The 14,276-nt window shown below is 51.3% G+C and overlaps 1 protein-coding gene across 1 annotated transcript in view; it reads left to right on the top strand.

The window, feature by feature from the left end:
* The window catches only part of LOC106722969 (IgGFc-binding protein-like), a 15,078-nt gene extending 10,820 nt beyond the window's left edge, over positions 1–4,258 (top strand). Inside the window, exons 8-11 of the mRNA XM_014525955.2 lie at positions 1–264; positions 1,252–1,822; positions 2,535–2,734; positions 3,783–4,258. The exon at positions 1–264 is cut by the window's left edge and continues 329 nt beyond it. Of these exons, the coding sequence (XP_014381441.2) occupies positions 1–264; positions 1,252–1,822; positions 2,535–2,734; positions 3,783–3,920 (1,173 nt within the window). The 3' untranslated portion in view covers positions 3,921–4,258. The remainder of the gene's footprint in view (positions 265–1,251; positions 1,823–2,534; positions 2,735–3,782) is intronic.
* Positions 4,259–14,276: the final 10,018 nt, after the last annotated feature.

Here is a 14,276-nt window from a genome sequence, read left to right as displayed (position 1 = left end):
TGCTATGGAGAACGTCAAGGCCAATGCACCATGACTGGCAACTCCCACTACCTCAGCTTTGATGGCCGGGCCTTTGACTTCCAGGGATCCTGCACTTACACTTTGGCCAAAGTCTGTGGTGGGGCTGCCGGGATGGAGGACTTCAATGTGGTGGTGCAGAACGAGAGTCCCAGCAACAGCCATGTGACATTGGCCAGGTCGGTGGTGGTCTCTGCTTATGGCTATACCATCACTATGGAGAAAGGGAACAGGTGGAAGGTCATGGTAAGTCCTCATTTGAGATTAATTCAGTCCTCTCAGTCATAGACTCATACAAATCATTGGCAGCTACCAGTGTGTTGGGTGGGGCATCATGTGATGTATACCACATATGGTTGATGGCCTCCCAAGATATATAGGTGACTCTTGGGTGAGCAGGTCATGGCAGCTGCTTCCTGTTGACCCCTGGAGGAAGCATAGGGGTATGAAGGTGCTGTGGACACCAGTTGAGAATTGCTAGTCTAAGGCACAGTAAAACTACTACAAAAATGCAAACTTAAAATTATAGAGAATGAAGGTTGTAAGGGACGTCAGGTCACATCTAGTCCAACCCCCTGCTCATAGCAGGACCATCCCCAGCTAGATCATCCCAACCAAGGTTTTGTCTATCCAGATCTTCAAAACCTCCAAGAATAGAGATCCCACCAGCTCTCTGGGTAACCTGGTCCAGTGACTTACTACCATTCTAGTGAGAAAGTTCTTCCTAATATCTAAATTCAACTTTCCTTGCTGCAACTTGAGTCCATTGTTCCTTGTCTCTCAATTGCCCCCACTGAGAACAGTCTAGCTCCATCTTCTTTGCAGTCACCCTTCACAGAGTTGATGTCTGCTATCAAATCCCCCCTCAGTCTTCTCTTCTCCAAACTAAACAAGCCCAGTTCCCTCAGCCTCTCCTCACAAGTCATGTGCCTCTCTTCACAAGTCATGTGCCTCAGCCCCCAAACCAGTTTCATCACCCACTGGACTCTCTCCAACATGTCCACCTCCTTTCTGTACTCAGGGACCCAAAACTGGAGACAGGACTCCAGATGTGGCCTCACAAGTGCTGAATAGAAGGGAAGAATCACTTCCCTCCATCTGCTCACAACACTCCTACTAACGCAGCCCAGGATGCCATTAGCCTTCTCAGCAACAAGAGCACCCTGTTGGCTTAACTTAAGACAAAGTTCTACAGTGCCCAACTGTGATAGGTGAATTTCTGTCCTGTTGCAGGTGAATGGAGAGCTCCATGTCCTACCGCTGGTTTTGGACAATGGGAATCTTTGGGCGAGTCAGGAAGGGAACAACATCATTGTCCAGGCTGCCTCTGGTCTCCAAGTCTTCTATGACACCTCCTCCTATGTCCTGGTGACCATCCCCAGCACCTACCAGGGCCACGTGTGCGGCTTGTGTGGCAACTACAATGGGAACAAAAATGACGACTTCCTGCTGCCCGCTGGGAAGGTCACCCAGAGCATAGATGAGTTTGGAGCCTCCTGGAAGGTGCCCACAGGTGCTGCCACGTGCTCTGATGGCTGTGGGGACCAATGCCCCATCTGCAATGAAGCCAAGATGGCACCCTACAAAGCCAAGACCTCATGTGGGCTCATCAAAGACACATCAGGACCCTTCACCAGCTGCCACTCACTGGTCAGCCCTGACAGCTATTTCAGTCACTGTCTCTATGACATGTGTGCAGCCAATGGGGCACAGGAGACACTCTGCCGGAGCCTCCAGGCCTACACAGCCGCCTGCCAAGTGGTCGGAGCCCAGGTCAGAGCTTGGAGATCTACCACCTTTTGCCGTAAGTAACCAACCTCCAGGGTCATCTAACCCCCTGAGCTGCTTTCTGGGTCATTACCCTTATTAACCTCCTTTGCCCCTTACCCAAAGCAGATTGGTCTCCAGAAAGAGGGTGATGGGGACACAGAGCATGTATTAAGGGCAGGGAAGCAAGGAATTACTGACCCTATGGGTAAGCACTGTCAGACTCCATCAGGTGTGGTTAGGGGTAAAGTAGTACCAGTCACATCAGGTTCCCTCAGTTGGGATCATAAGATCATAGGAAAGTTGAGATGGAAAGGACCTCACGAGATCACATCTAGTCCAGCCCCCTGCTCAAGGCAGAACTAAGCCATCCCATTCAAGTGTCTGTCCAACCTGGTCTTGGACAGTCCTAGGGATGGAGACCCTACTACCCCTCTAGGCAGCCTGTTCCACTGCTTGACATCCCCTCAGAGTCTTAACGTTATTCCTCATCTCCTACCTCAGTTTCACCTGCCATGTCACATTTTCCCAGGCTATCAAAACTGTTGGTCCCTCTTGAGCTAAACAATGAGCTGCGTGAGCTGGCAGCAGTAGTCAGTTTTTATCCCAAGCTAAGAGGGTGATGTGACATGACCCTACCAAGCAGGTAGAGGAGCAGGGGAAGTCAATGGAGAGGTGATGGGCTGGGCTGGGCTGGGCTCGGATTCATGTTTCACCAAGCTCTGCCCCTAATGGATGTCATTCTCCAGCTTTCAGCTGCCCAATGAAAAGCCACTATGATCCTTGTGCCCGCTCCTTCCTTGCTGGCTGTGCCAGCCTGGCTGGGCCAACCAGGTCCACAGGGAAGTGCTTCGAAGGTTGCCACTGTGACAAAGAGTACATGTTTGATGGGGAGAAATGTGTCTTTCCGGGCGCCTGCGGCTGTGTCCACAATGGGAGATATATCCAGGTAGGCACATGGGGTATGTTCCCCCAACCCTGCTATGGAGGGGGAAGATGAGGCTCAGGGCAGGATGATTGTTAGAATCCCCTGACCCCTGCAGCAGAAAGGGGGAGAGGGGGGAACCAGCAAAGCCTGGGAGATCCCTATAGCTTAACATAGGTGTTGCTGTACCTATTATGTTCGTACTGGGTTTCTCTCACTGGGTTGAGATGCTTCTGGATGGGGAGAAGAGCTGACCTCTGGTTAATCCATAATGGGCATCTCTGGGTTGGGGCTAGGGGGAAAGGATTCAAGAGAATTGGGTGCAAGGACTGTTGGGTTCTTTCCCCAGCTCTGGGAGGGGAGTGAGGTCTCCTGAGATTCCAGGTAGAGGCTATACCCCAAAGCTACACAGAAAGGCAAAACCCCCACAGTCCATACCTTGCTTATAGTCATAGAAAATGAGGATTGGAAAGGGCCTCAGGTCACATCTAATCCAACCCCCTGCTCCAAGCAGGACCAGACCCAACTAGATCACCCCAGCCAAGACTTTGTGTAGCTGGGTCTTCAAAACCTCCAAGGATGGAGAGTCCACCACCTCTCTGAGTTCCTGTTTCAGAATTTTACTGCTCTCCACATAAGAAAGTTTTTCCTAAATCTAACCTCAACTTCCCTTGCTGTAACTTGAGCCCATTGCTCCCTGTTCTGTCATCTGCCCTCACTGAGAACAGACCAGCTCCGTCCTCTTTGCAACCCACCCTTCAGGGAGTTGAAGGCTGCTATTCAATTTCAATGTTTAGTAAGAAGGGTGCGCATTGTAGGGGAGAAAATACACTAAAAAAGAAAATGGCCTCTGAAAAGGATTTCTTTGCTCAAAAATGCCACACTGCCTTCTGGTTCAGGTCTAGCCAAGTGTTGTGGCTTGATCACACCCCACAGGGGGGCACATCCTGCATGGTTTGAGAAGGACACAGCCATGGAAGTGTTTGCCTTGAAAGCAAAGATGGAATTTTCTTTTCTCAGGGTTTCCTTTTCTCACTCTTGTATCCCATCTTTCCTCTCTCCCCCTACCCAGTCCCTGGACAGCATCCTGACTGCAAACTGCTCCAAGGAATGTACCTGCTACCCCAGAGGCACCATCAGCTGTGAGGCAGCCACCTGCTCTCCAGGCGTGAGCTGCTCGTTGAAAAATGGCTTGCGCAGCTGCACGTAGACAGATGCGGGAAGCCCTAAAGACATGGTGTTAGCAGAGAAAGTGCCATTGCCCTGGTTAATCCCTCCTTACATAGTTTCATCAGTCTCTCCGCTCTTGGCTCATGGCTCCTTCCAAGGTCTTGAGTGAAACCATGAATTGTGTAAGCCCTGATGAGAAAAGTGCTTAAAGTCTGGCCTCTCTCCAAAGGGGAAGGCCTTTGTGGATTTTGGCAACCTTTGTTCAAACAGCTCCTGACCATGCATCTTTTCAATGAATGCCTGTGAAGGGTTGTAGATTCACATGTCTAATATTGACCCAGCTTAGCATTCCTTGTTGAAGAAATAAACAGAATAATAGCAGAGGCCCAGGGAATGGGTTTTTTTTTGTGAAAGAGGTGATGTTGAGAAAGCTTTTTGCATCACAGAAGGATTATTGGGGTAGGTTGTCACAGGGAGAAAGCGCTGACCCCTTGGTGGGTGTGGTGGGCCCAGACCTTTGGAAGAAGACACTGACTTCTTGGTGGTTGTGGTGGGCCCAGACATTTGGGACAAGGCACTGAGTGGTTGGTGGTTGTGGTGGGCCTGGGCCATTGGGAGAAGGCACTGATCTCTTGGTAGATGTGGTGAGCCTAGACCTTTGATGTGATCATAGAAAGGTGCCTGCCCCACCACCAAGTGTCTTCTAAGGGACACCCCATCCTTTCCATAGTCTCCTCTTGGTAGGCCACAAGGGTGGGTCACCTGTCATCAGGCCATAGCCTTCAACACAAGCATGGCCACTCATCCTAGTCTGCTACCTCCTCAGCTGAGCATCAGGGTGGACATAGAAGGTCAGAACCCACTCTCTGGGTCTAGCCACCCGCCCACTCCCTGCAGCTTGAATAACCAGCCAGGGTCAGCTGATCCTCAAAAAAAAGCTGACTTGGAAGAGGAAGTGTCTGGACAGCAAGGCTCAACCTTGTACCCAGGCTGCCTTGCCATTGGCTTACATCTCTACCAGCTCTGGTGGGTTCTCTGCCCACCCAGCCTGTCCCAATACTCTGCCCAACCCTCTGGATCTCTCACTCAGTTTCCCAGATGTATCTCCTGGCTCCCTAGCTCTCTAAGCTTGGACTCTCCACACTCCCCTCAGATCTCAGTTGCTTCTTCCATCCCTGGGTGACACCCAGAGCTAGCCACCATGACTTGGTATGACACCCATGTATCAAGGGCAAGGTCTAAAACCTGGCATCAGGGTTGGAGACCTGGAGAGGCAGGGGTGCAAGCTGAAGCCTGAAGCCAAGTCCAGGTGAGGTGAAGCATTCCACGTAGGCTGTGGTGGTGCCCTGCTTGTTGCTGTCTGCTTGGAGCTGATAAAGGCTGGCATGAGACCACGTCTCTAATAGATTGTCAACATTTCAGGGGGCAGGGGCACACTCTGATATCCTCTACACCTAGGAGTCCACCAACCAAGCTGCCCTTAGCAGCCATAATGTGACCTTCCTCAAGTCTAAGAAAGAGGTAGACAGTCTGAGCAAAATATGAAGACTCCAAGTCAATACCAACTGTAACCTGGGTACACCCGAGGGTGTGCCCTATTCTTAATCAGATGGGATGGGTAGGCAGGAGGGGGTGCTGTGAGAGAGAAGCCAGAATTTGGAGTGGTTCCCTCTTTCCTCTATAGGTTAGCCCAAGCCCAAAGTTCTTAACTATATAAAATTTATTGAGTTATAATATATGTAAACGTAAAACTAAATATCATATACATATATTTACACAGTGAACATTAACCAATAACCAAGTTCAAACCCTAAGTAACACTATTTACCCATCACAATAAAACAATTTCAGCAGCATCAACACAATACAACATCACAATACAACATTTCAATTACAAAATATAAGGCGCAAACATGAACAATCTTAATGTCATCTATTCCTTAATATAGTCCTTGACTCATGGCAAGAGATAGTCCTCCTTCCAGTGGGGTCCCGTGGTGGGGAAGAATATCCAGGAAGCACCAGGGCCCTGTCCCCTTAGGGTCTTGACTAGGTGGGGGGCTGCTCACCCAGCCCCTTCTCTGGGTTTGCCTGCCCCAAATGTCTTTCCTCTGTGGGACCCAAGGGCCCAATGACTCACGCTCCCTCAGGTGGCAGTGGTCAGGGCGCAGTTCAATGGGTTTCCTCTGCTGGAGCGCCTCTTCAGGCCTCTCCTGCACTGCTGGGCTACTCTCCACCCTGTACCCCGCTCTGAGCACTGAGGACTCAGCTCCTCTCAGCTGCTGCACCACTGCTGCTGGCTCCTGGGGGCTGGGCCTCACGCCCCAGCATTACTATTTCCCCATGCCCTGGCTTCAGCACCGAGGGCTCTTTTAGCACAGGCTGGGCCCTTCAGGCTCTGGCCAGACATCCTCATGCCAGGGGGCTAACCCAAGCAGCCTCCACTGCTCCCTGGCTCCCAAGGCTCGAGCCCGTGTACCACCCTGTGCACCGTGGGACCTGCCTGCTTGCCCGGAGATGGGGCCTGAGCCATCTCACTGTGGTCCCCAAGGCCCTTGCCCCATGCTCTGCTCCACACACCGTGTGGCCCGCTGGCCCTGTGGGGGGGTGCAGGCTCAAGCCACCGCTTGCGGCGCCCAAAGCCTGGGCTCTGTGCACCAAACCACACACCATGATGGGCCCAAGCGGTCCCACACTGCTCCCAGAGCCAGGTCTCCCCGCACCATCCCCGTGCACCATCAACAGCTCAAGTGGACTTGCACCGCTCCCAAGGATGCTCCTCCAGTGGCGGCTTCAGGAGCTTTGGGGCTATTGCCTGCTGGGGGAGAGCTCCCCAGCTTTTCTTGGCTCTGCTTTTCTTGAGTCTCTCACCACATCCGCCCAGCCTGCCAAGCACGCTCCCCTTTTATACTCCTCGGGGGCTCTACCCCCGACGTTCTCCAGACCTGGCTGGCACAGTTCTGATTCAGGTCCAGCCGCTCCTTGCCCCTCCCTTTGGAAAAGGGCGGAACATTGCTTCCCTTGTGCTGCCTCCAGATTGGTAGGTGGGCTCCGCCAATCAAACAGCAGACCCTCGATCCTGGGACTCAACCCAAGCTCCAAAAAAAGCCTGCTACACAACCATCTGCTTCAAGGGAAAGGAGTGGGAAAGAGGTGCTATCACAAGCACTGCTAACATCAGGCCATAGCCCTGAGCCTTGGCTGGGCATGCCCAGCCAACCATCCCACCCTGCCACCCTAGGGCAGCTCTGCCAGGCTGGTCAAGGCTGGTGTGAAGTCTCCAGAAGGTCCTAATCCTCCACCCACTCCTGGCCACTGGAGTGACTAGCTGGGATCAGCTGACCCTCCACTTCCCCATATAAACCTCTGACCATGACTAAGGAGTGTCTGGTCATTAGGGCCCTACTTGACCCATGATGCTTCTGAAGCTCCCTCTGCCTTAGTGTCCTCCTGGCTTGTCTTGCTGGTAACCTTGCTCTCCATATTCTCCTCCCGTGCTCTCGTCTCAACGTGCCTTTGGACCCTACTCCCTGATGGACCAGCCCATTTGTGGACTCTGCTGCACCCTCCTGATCTGGGGGTTATCTCCACAATCCCCGAGTGGCCACAGACCTGACTGTTCATATCCTGCTGGGACGTAACAAGATATCCAGTAGAATAGGTGAGTTAGTTTAGTGGTAAAGGAAGTTACTCAAGAAGGGAGAAGCTAGTCATTACCTATGAAAGCTACGGAGACTAGCAGTAGTACTCATTAGTTGAAGGCCATGGAGTCCATGGGGACTAGTAGCAGTACTTGTTAGGTTGTAATAAGCCATAAAGCCACTGTCTAGTCCAGGCATTTCCCCCTTCAAGGGTGATCATTTTAAGAAGAGAGGGGTTGTTTGCTCTATGAACACAGGGTCCTTTTAATTGCCCTGGTCTCCTTGTAGCATGGGCAATACCCAAGGGCAATGAGCTCTGCAAGGAACAGTGTTTTGAATCAGCTGATTTCCATTTTAATAACACCCCCTCCTTGTCCCAAGTTGTGAAATACGGTTTCTGGCAGATTGTGCTGGGGGCGTGGGCTGTGTCAACTGCAAGGGAGAAACGGGGCCTGTCCAGAGAGATGAAGAGGACACTGCAAGAAATACCATATCTTCTTGCATGCCACCCCTGCCGCTCCATATCTGGATGCACCATGGTTTGGGGAAGGAAAAGGGATTTCTTCCAGAGTTATGGCTGCCTACAGCAGAGACAGTGGGTGCTAAGGGGTCTTTTACCTCATAACCTTGGTTGCTAGGGGGGTTTCCAGGGGCTTTGACCTCATAAACCTGGTTGCTAGGGGAGGTTTCCATGCGGGGGTGGAGATTCACCATATGACCCTGGTTGTTGGAGGGTGGGAGGGAGGGACAAATTTTCAGACCCTTTAACCTCAAGACCCTGGTCACTAGGGGGGCTTCCAGGGGCTTTTACCTCATAACCGTGGTTGCTAGGGGGCATTTCCAGGGGAGTTTCACCTCATAACCATAGGCAGATTAATGCACGGGCCAACCGGGCACAAGCCCAGGGGCCCCTACCAATCCGGGGCTCTGGGATCCTGATCAGCTGGGAAGTGAAAGCCACAAAAATGGTGCCAAGTTAAAAATCCCGGCTTTTGCATTTGCTTCCCTGCAGCCGGGGCAGGGGGTGCGGGGGCAGGCTGGGGCTGGGCTGGGCTGGGCTGGGCTGGGCTGGCCAGGAGTGATGGAGAGTGGGGGCGGGGGAGGTCCTGGGAGGGGAAGGTATGTGGCTGGGTGTGTGTCTCTGTGTCTGTGTGCGCGCACGTGTGTGTGTGCATGTGTCTCTGTATGCATGCACATGTCTGTGAGCGCGCGTGTGTGTATCTCTGTGTGCGTGTGCACTCATCTGTTTGCATATGTGCGCATCCGTGCATCTGTATGAGTCTGCTTCTGTGTGTGTGCCTGTGTGCGCGCATCTGTGTTTGCGTGTCTGTGCATGTGTGTCTGGGCATCTGGGCATGCATGTGTCTGTGCATCTGTGCATGTGTCTGTGCGTGCATGTGTCTGCATCTGTGCGTGCATGTCCATGCATGTGTCTGTGTATGTGTCTATGTGTCTGTTCGTGTGTCTGTCTGTGCATGTGTCTGCATGCACATGTTTGTGTGTCTGTGCGTGGGTGTGTCTGTGTGGAACCAGATGAAGTTCAACATCGAGAAGTGTAAAGTGCTCCGTCTGGGGATGAACAATCCACAACTTACAGGCACCAGAACCATGAGTGAAAGGGACCTGGGGGTAATAATACACCACAGTATGAACATGAGCCGGCAGTGCGATGCTGTAGCCAGCAGGGCAAACAATACTCTGGTGTGCATCATCACCCCATGCATCTCCAGCAAAGCCAAGGAGGTGATTCTTCCGCTCTACTCAGCACTAGTGAAACTGCAGCTGGAGCACTGTATCCAGTTCTGGACACGGCTCTTTAACAAGGACGTGGAAAAGCATGAGAGAGTCCAGAGAAGGGCCACCAGTATGATTTCACAGATTTCATAGACATCAGGGCTGGAAGGGACCTCGAAAGATCATCGAGTCCAGCCCCCCGCCCAAAGGGCAGGAAGTCAGCTGGGGTCATAGGATCCCAGCAAGATAAGCATCCAAATTTCTCTTGAAGGTGTTCAATGTAGGTGCTTGAACCACCTCCGGTGGCAGGCTATTCCAGACCTTGGGGACTCGGACAGTAAAGAAATTCTTCCTTATGTCCAGCCTGAAACGGTCTTCCAGTAGTTTATAACCGTTCGGCCTCGTCATCCCTTCTAAGTCAGCTGGGGTCATAGGATCCCAGCAAGATAAGCATCCAAATTTCTCTTGAAGGTGTTCAATGTAGGTGCTTGAACCACCTCCGGTGGCAGGCTATTCCAGACCTTGGGGACTCGGACAGTAAAGAAATTCTTCCTTATGTCCAGCCTGAAACGGTCTTCCAGTAGTTTATAACCGTTCGGCCTCGTCATCCCTTCTGGTGCTCTTGTGAACAAATGTTCCCCCAGATGCTGGTGGTCACCCCTGATAAACTTATAGGTGGCCAGGCTAAAGAGCCCCAGGGCTCTCAGCCTGTCATCGTAAATTCTGTTTTCCTGACCTCTGATCATGCGCGCGGCTCTTCTCTGGACTCTCTCAAGCTTCTCCACATCCTTTTTGAATTGAGGAGTCCAAAACTGGATGCAGTACTCCGGCTGTGGCCTCACCAAGGCCGAGTACAGGGGGAGAATGATGTCCTGGGATTTGCTTGAGAAGCATCTATGGATGCAAGCCAGTGTTTTGCTGCATTGAAGGCTCATATTCATCTTGTGGTCAATCATGACCCCCAAGTCCCTTTCATTCATACTGCTAACCAGCATAGCACTGCCGAGCCTATAAGGATGCTGCAGGTTTTTCCTCCCAAGGTGGAGAACCTTGCATTTTTCAGTGTTAAACACCATCAGGTTCTTGTCTGCCCATTTCCTGAGCCTGTCAAGGTCAGCCTGGATCACCCTCCTGTCCTCAGGTGCGGATGCTTTACCCCAGAGTTTGGTATCATCAGCAAACCTGGCCAGTCCGCTTCTGACTCCAATGTCCACATCATTAAAGAAGATGTTGAACAGTATGGGTCCAAGGACAGAGCCTTGAGGGACCCACTGGTCCCATGGGCACCATGACGATTTACTTCTGTCAACCACCACCCTCTGGGTCTGACCATGGAGCCAATTCCCCAGCCAGCAGATTGTGGTGGACCCGAGGTTGCAGTTGGCCAGTTTTGCCAAGAGGTGATCATGGGATACTACATTGAAGGCTTTTTTGAAGTCAAGATATATGATGTCAATTCCCTCTCCCTTGTCCAGGTGATAGGTCACCTGGTCGTAAAAGGAGATAAGATTGGTCAAGCAAGACATACCCGCAACAAACCCGTGCTAGGTATCACACAGGATGTTGCCATCGGCCAGTCTGTTGAGAATGGCGTCTTTAATAATCTTTTCTAGGATCTTCCCCAGGATAGAGGTCAGGCTGATGGGCCTGTAGTTTGCTGGATCTACTTTCCTCCCTTTCTTGAAGATAGTCATCACATTGGCCTTCTTCCAGTCTTCAGACACTTCACCAGAGCACCAGGAGTTCTCAAAGATCTGTGCCAGGGGCTGGGCTATGATGCTTGCCAGCTCTTTGAGTACCCTGGGGTGTAGATTGTCAGGGCTGGCTGCCTTGAAGGTGTCCAGCCTCTCAAGGTGTTCCTTCATGAGGTCAGCATTGAAGGAGGGCAGGGAATCTCCCTCACCCAGGCCTCCCTCATCCAGGCCCCCCATCCCGTAATGGGCAGGGGTGTCCCGTGGGACTGATGAAAGACCAATGCAAAGTACCCATTTGATAGGTTGGCTTTTTCCTGGGCGTTGGTTGTCAGTCGTCATATCTGGTTTCACAGGGGTCCAATGTTGCCCTTACTTTTCCTCCGGCTCCCCACATATATAAAAAAGGACTTTTTATTGTCCTTGATACTTGTACCTAGTTGCAGTTCCATCACAGCCTTGGCTTTCCTGGTTTGCTCCCTGCAGGTATGAACCAGTGTGGAATATTCCTCCTTGGAGGTGGATCCCATCCTCCATCCTTTGTAGGCCTGTCTTTTTTGCAACAGGAGGAAGTTCCCTGGAGAGCCAGGGGGGCTGCTGTGCCCTCTTGCTGCCTTTCCTCCAAGATGGAATAGCCTTAGCTTGTGCATCAAGGATCACTCCCTTAAGGAGCAACCACTCTTCCTGAGCTCCCCTCCCTTTGGGGTTGTAGTCCCTTAGGGCCTGACTGGCAAGCCTCCTGAGCTTGTCAAGGTCAGCTTTCCTGAAGTCAAGGACTTCTGTATTGCTGACTGACTTGCCAGCTTTACAGCAGATGATGAAGGTGACCAGCTCATGGTCGCTGTCATCCAGCTTCCCATCGATCACTAGGTCACTGATTAGGTCATCCCCAGTTGCTAGTACCAGGTCGAGCAGCGCTTTAGCTCTCGTTGGCCCATAGACTTCTTGAGTCAGGTAGAGGTCATCCACGGAGGAGAGGAAGCTTTGCAACCACTCGCATTTAGCTGAGCACTCTTCCCACAAGATGTCTGGGTAGTTGAAGTCACCCATGACGACCATGGTCCTGGAGCATGCGGCCTCAGCCAGTTCCTTGGCGAACTCCTGGTCAAGATCTTGACTTTGGGTGGGAGGTCTGTAGTAGACTCCCACTGTTGTGTCCCCTGTCCCATGTTCCCCACAGATTTTAACCCAGAGGGTCTCCAGCCGTCCACCCTGGTCGCCAATGTCAGCTTTCAGGGACGCATAGCTCTCCTTAACATAGAGAGCTACACCCCTGCCCCTTTTGTCTATTCAATCTCTCCTGTACAGGGTATAGCCATTTATACCCATGGTCCAGTCATGGGTGGAGTCCCACCAGGTCTCCGTTATCCCTATGACATCGTAATTTTTTGCACTAACCAGGAGGACAAGTTCCTCCTGTTTATTCCCCAAGCTCCTGGCATTTGTGTACAGGCAGACAAGTGTCCCTTTTGTGGTGGCCAGAACCAGAGGGATTAATAAGCAATAAATATGTGCTTCTTGGAGGCATTTGGTATTTTGCCTAACAGGTAACATTAGTTAAAATAAAGCTTGTAAGTTCGTAACCCGCAAATGTAACTTGTCTGTCATAAGTTTAACCAAAATGATAAACTAACTGTTCGTATTAATCGTGAAACTGACTGGGCCCCAAAGGCGAAGCTGTAGCTGCAAGATTAGCTGACCTAACGGTTTTTGCTCAGGGTCAAAAAAACTGGATCCAACCACCTGGCACACCCAACACATTCCAGGAAAGCATGTCCCAAGAAAGCATATTCGGAGAAACCTTAAAGGGGTTGGGGCTTAGATGGAGCAATGTCAATTTCAAACCTAAAGGTGCTGCATTGTAATTTGCTTATTGGATAAACCCAAGTCTAGGTAGTAACCTTTTATGATAATTTTTAATACCTTTCAATCCCATAGGGTAACAGCTATAGGGCAAGATTGTGAGTGGCTCTAAAGCCAACAGATTAGCATAAGTACTAGGTATAAAAAGCGAGTGCATCAGGTGACCAGCAGGAAGGAGGGAACAGAACGGTCATTGCTGTTCAAGCCTGGACTCTGGACTCCCGGTGTGAGTAAGGATCAGATCCTGACCAAGGGTTCTTCCCCAGTAATCCCTCTGACAGCTTCGATCAGGGATGCCTGACTTCACTGGAATCACTTGGCGCACACATGGCATTGAGGGACTATTGATAAGTTGCCAACCCATGTCTGTCTATCTGTTGTTTTGAACAGCCCAGTGGCTGATACCCTCACAGTGCCCAGTTGGCCTGTGACAGAATTGATCCATCTATTTCTTGTTATTATCTGTTGTTATTATTTACTATTAGCTCTTTAATACTGCATTATCTGCTTATCGCATTTATCTTTCTGTTAACTGTTGTGTGTGTGAGCTATAATAAATTTGCCTTTGCTTCACTCCCAACTTTGCCTCCTCAATCCAAAACTGAACCAAACAGCCCAGTGGCTGCTACCCTCGCAGTGCCAGTTGGCCTGCAATAGAATTGATACACTCACAGTGCCCAGCTGATCTGTGACAAAAATGGCATCATGAACAGGATAGAAGATGGAGAGTTTGGAAGGGAAGAGTGTTACAGAGGGGGCAGAGGGATGGGACCCACTGATTGCTTTGATAGATGAGGTTATGGGTATTAAGAATCTGGAGTGGGATAAAGAGAGGTTGAGAACCGCCTGGATCAATCCCACCACAGTACCCTGTCAGTGGGCTGCATTCACTGCTGTGCAGAAGGGCAGACCTAAGAAAGGATGTCTGTCCTGGCAGCTGGCTTGCTTCAAAAGGAATCCCACATCCAAGTGGGATGAGTTGGTATTTGTCCCTCCTGCCTTGATGCGTAGCCTTCCCTCCCTTGAAGCTGTCAGGCTATCTAGGCATAATGTTGTGCCTACTGCAGTGCCTCTGAGTAGGGCACTTTGTTCTTACGCCTCTTCCCTCTCTCTCTCTTATTTTTCCTTTTTTTTCAAAAGAAATAGACTCCTGGGAAGGAGAGGGATGTGGAGCTGCCTTCTTTCCCCCAGCCTCCTACAGGAGGCTCAAATGCCTCCCCTGCTCCGCCTGCTGGTGCCGCACTGGCTGTACTGCTCCTCTCCCGTGCAGGAGCCTCAGCACGTTTGGCGTACTGCACACCAGCATGCTCTCACTCCGGCTTCCCCACCTCCCAGGTTCTGGCAGGGCTTTTAAACTTTCCTGCAGTGGCCGACATGGCCGCCATGATTGGTCCAGCTGTTCCCCACCCAGGAAACAGCTGATTAAACAGCTGGAGTAATGCCGGCTCACGCGGATGCGGCCGTGGT

The sequence above is a fragment of the Alligator sinensis genome, unplaced genomic scaffold, assembly GCF_000455745.1.
Source record: "Alligator sinensis unplaced genomic scaffold, ASM45574v1 scaffold113_1, whole genome shotgun sequence".
Lineage (NCBI taxonomy): Eukaryota > Metazoa > Chordata > Crocodylia > Alligatoridae > Alligator > Alligator sinensis.
The sequence above is the reverse complement of the archived record's forward strand: the minus strand, read 5'-3'. Positions and strand labels throughout refer to the sequence as shown.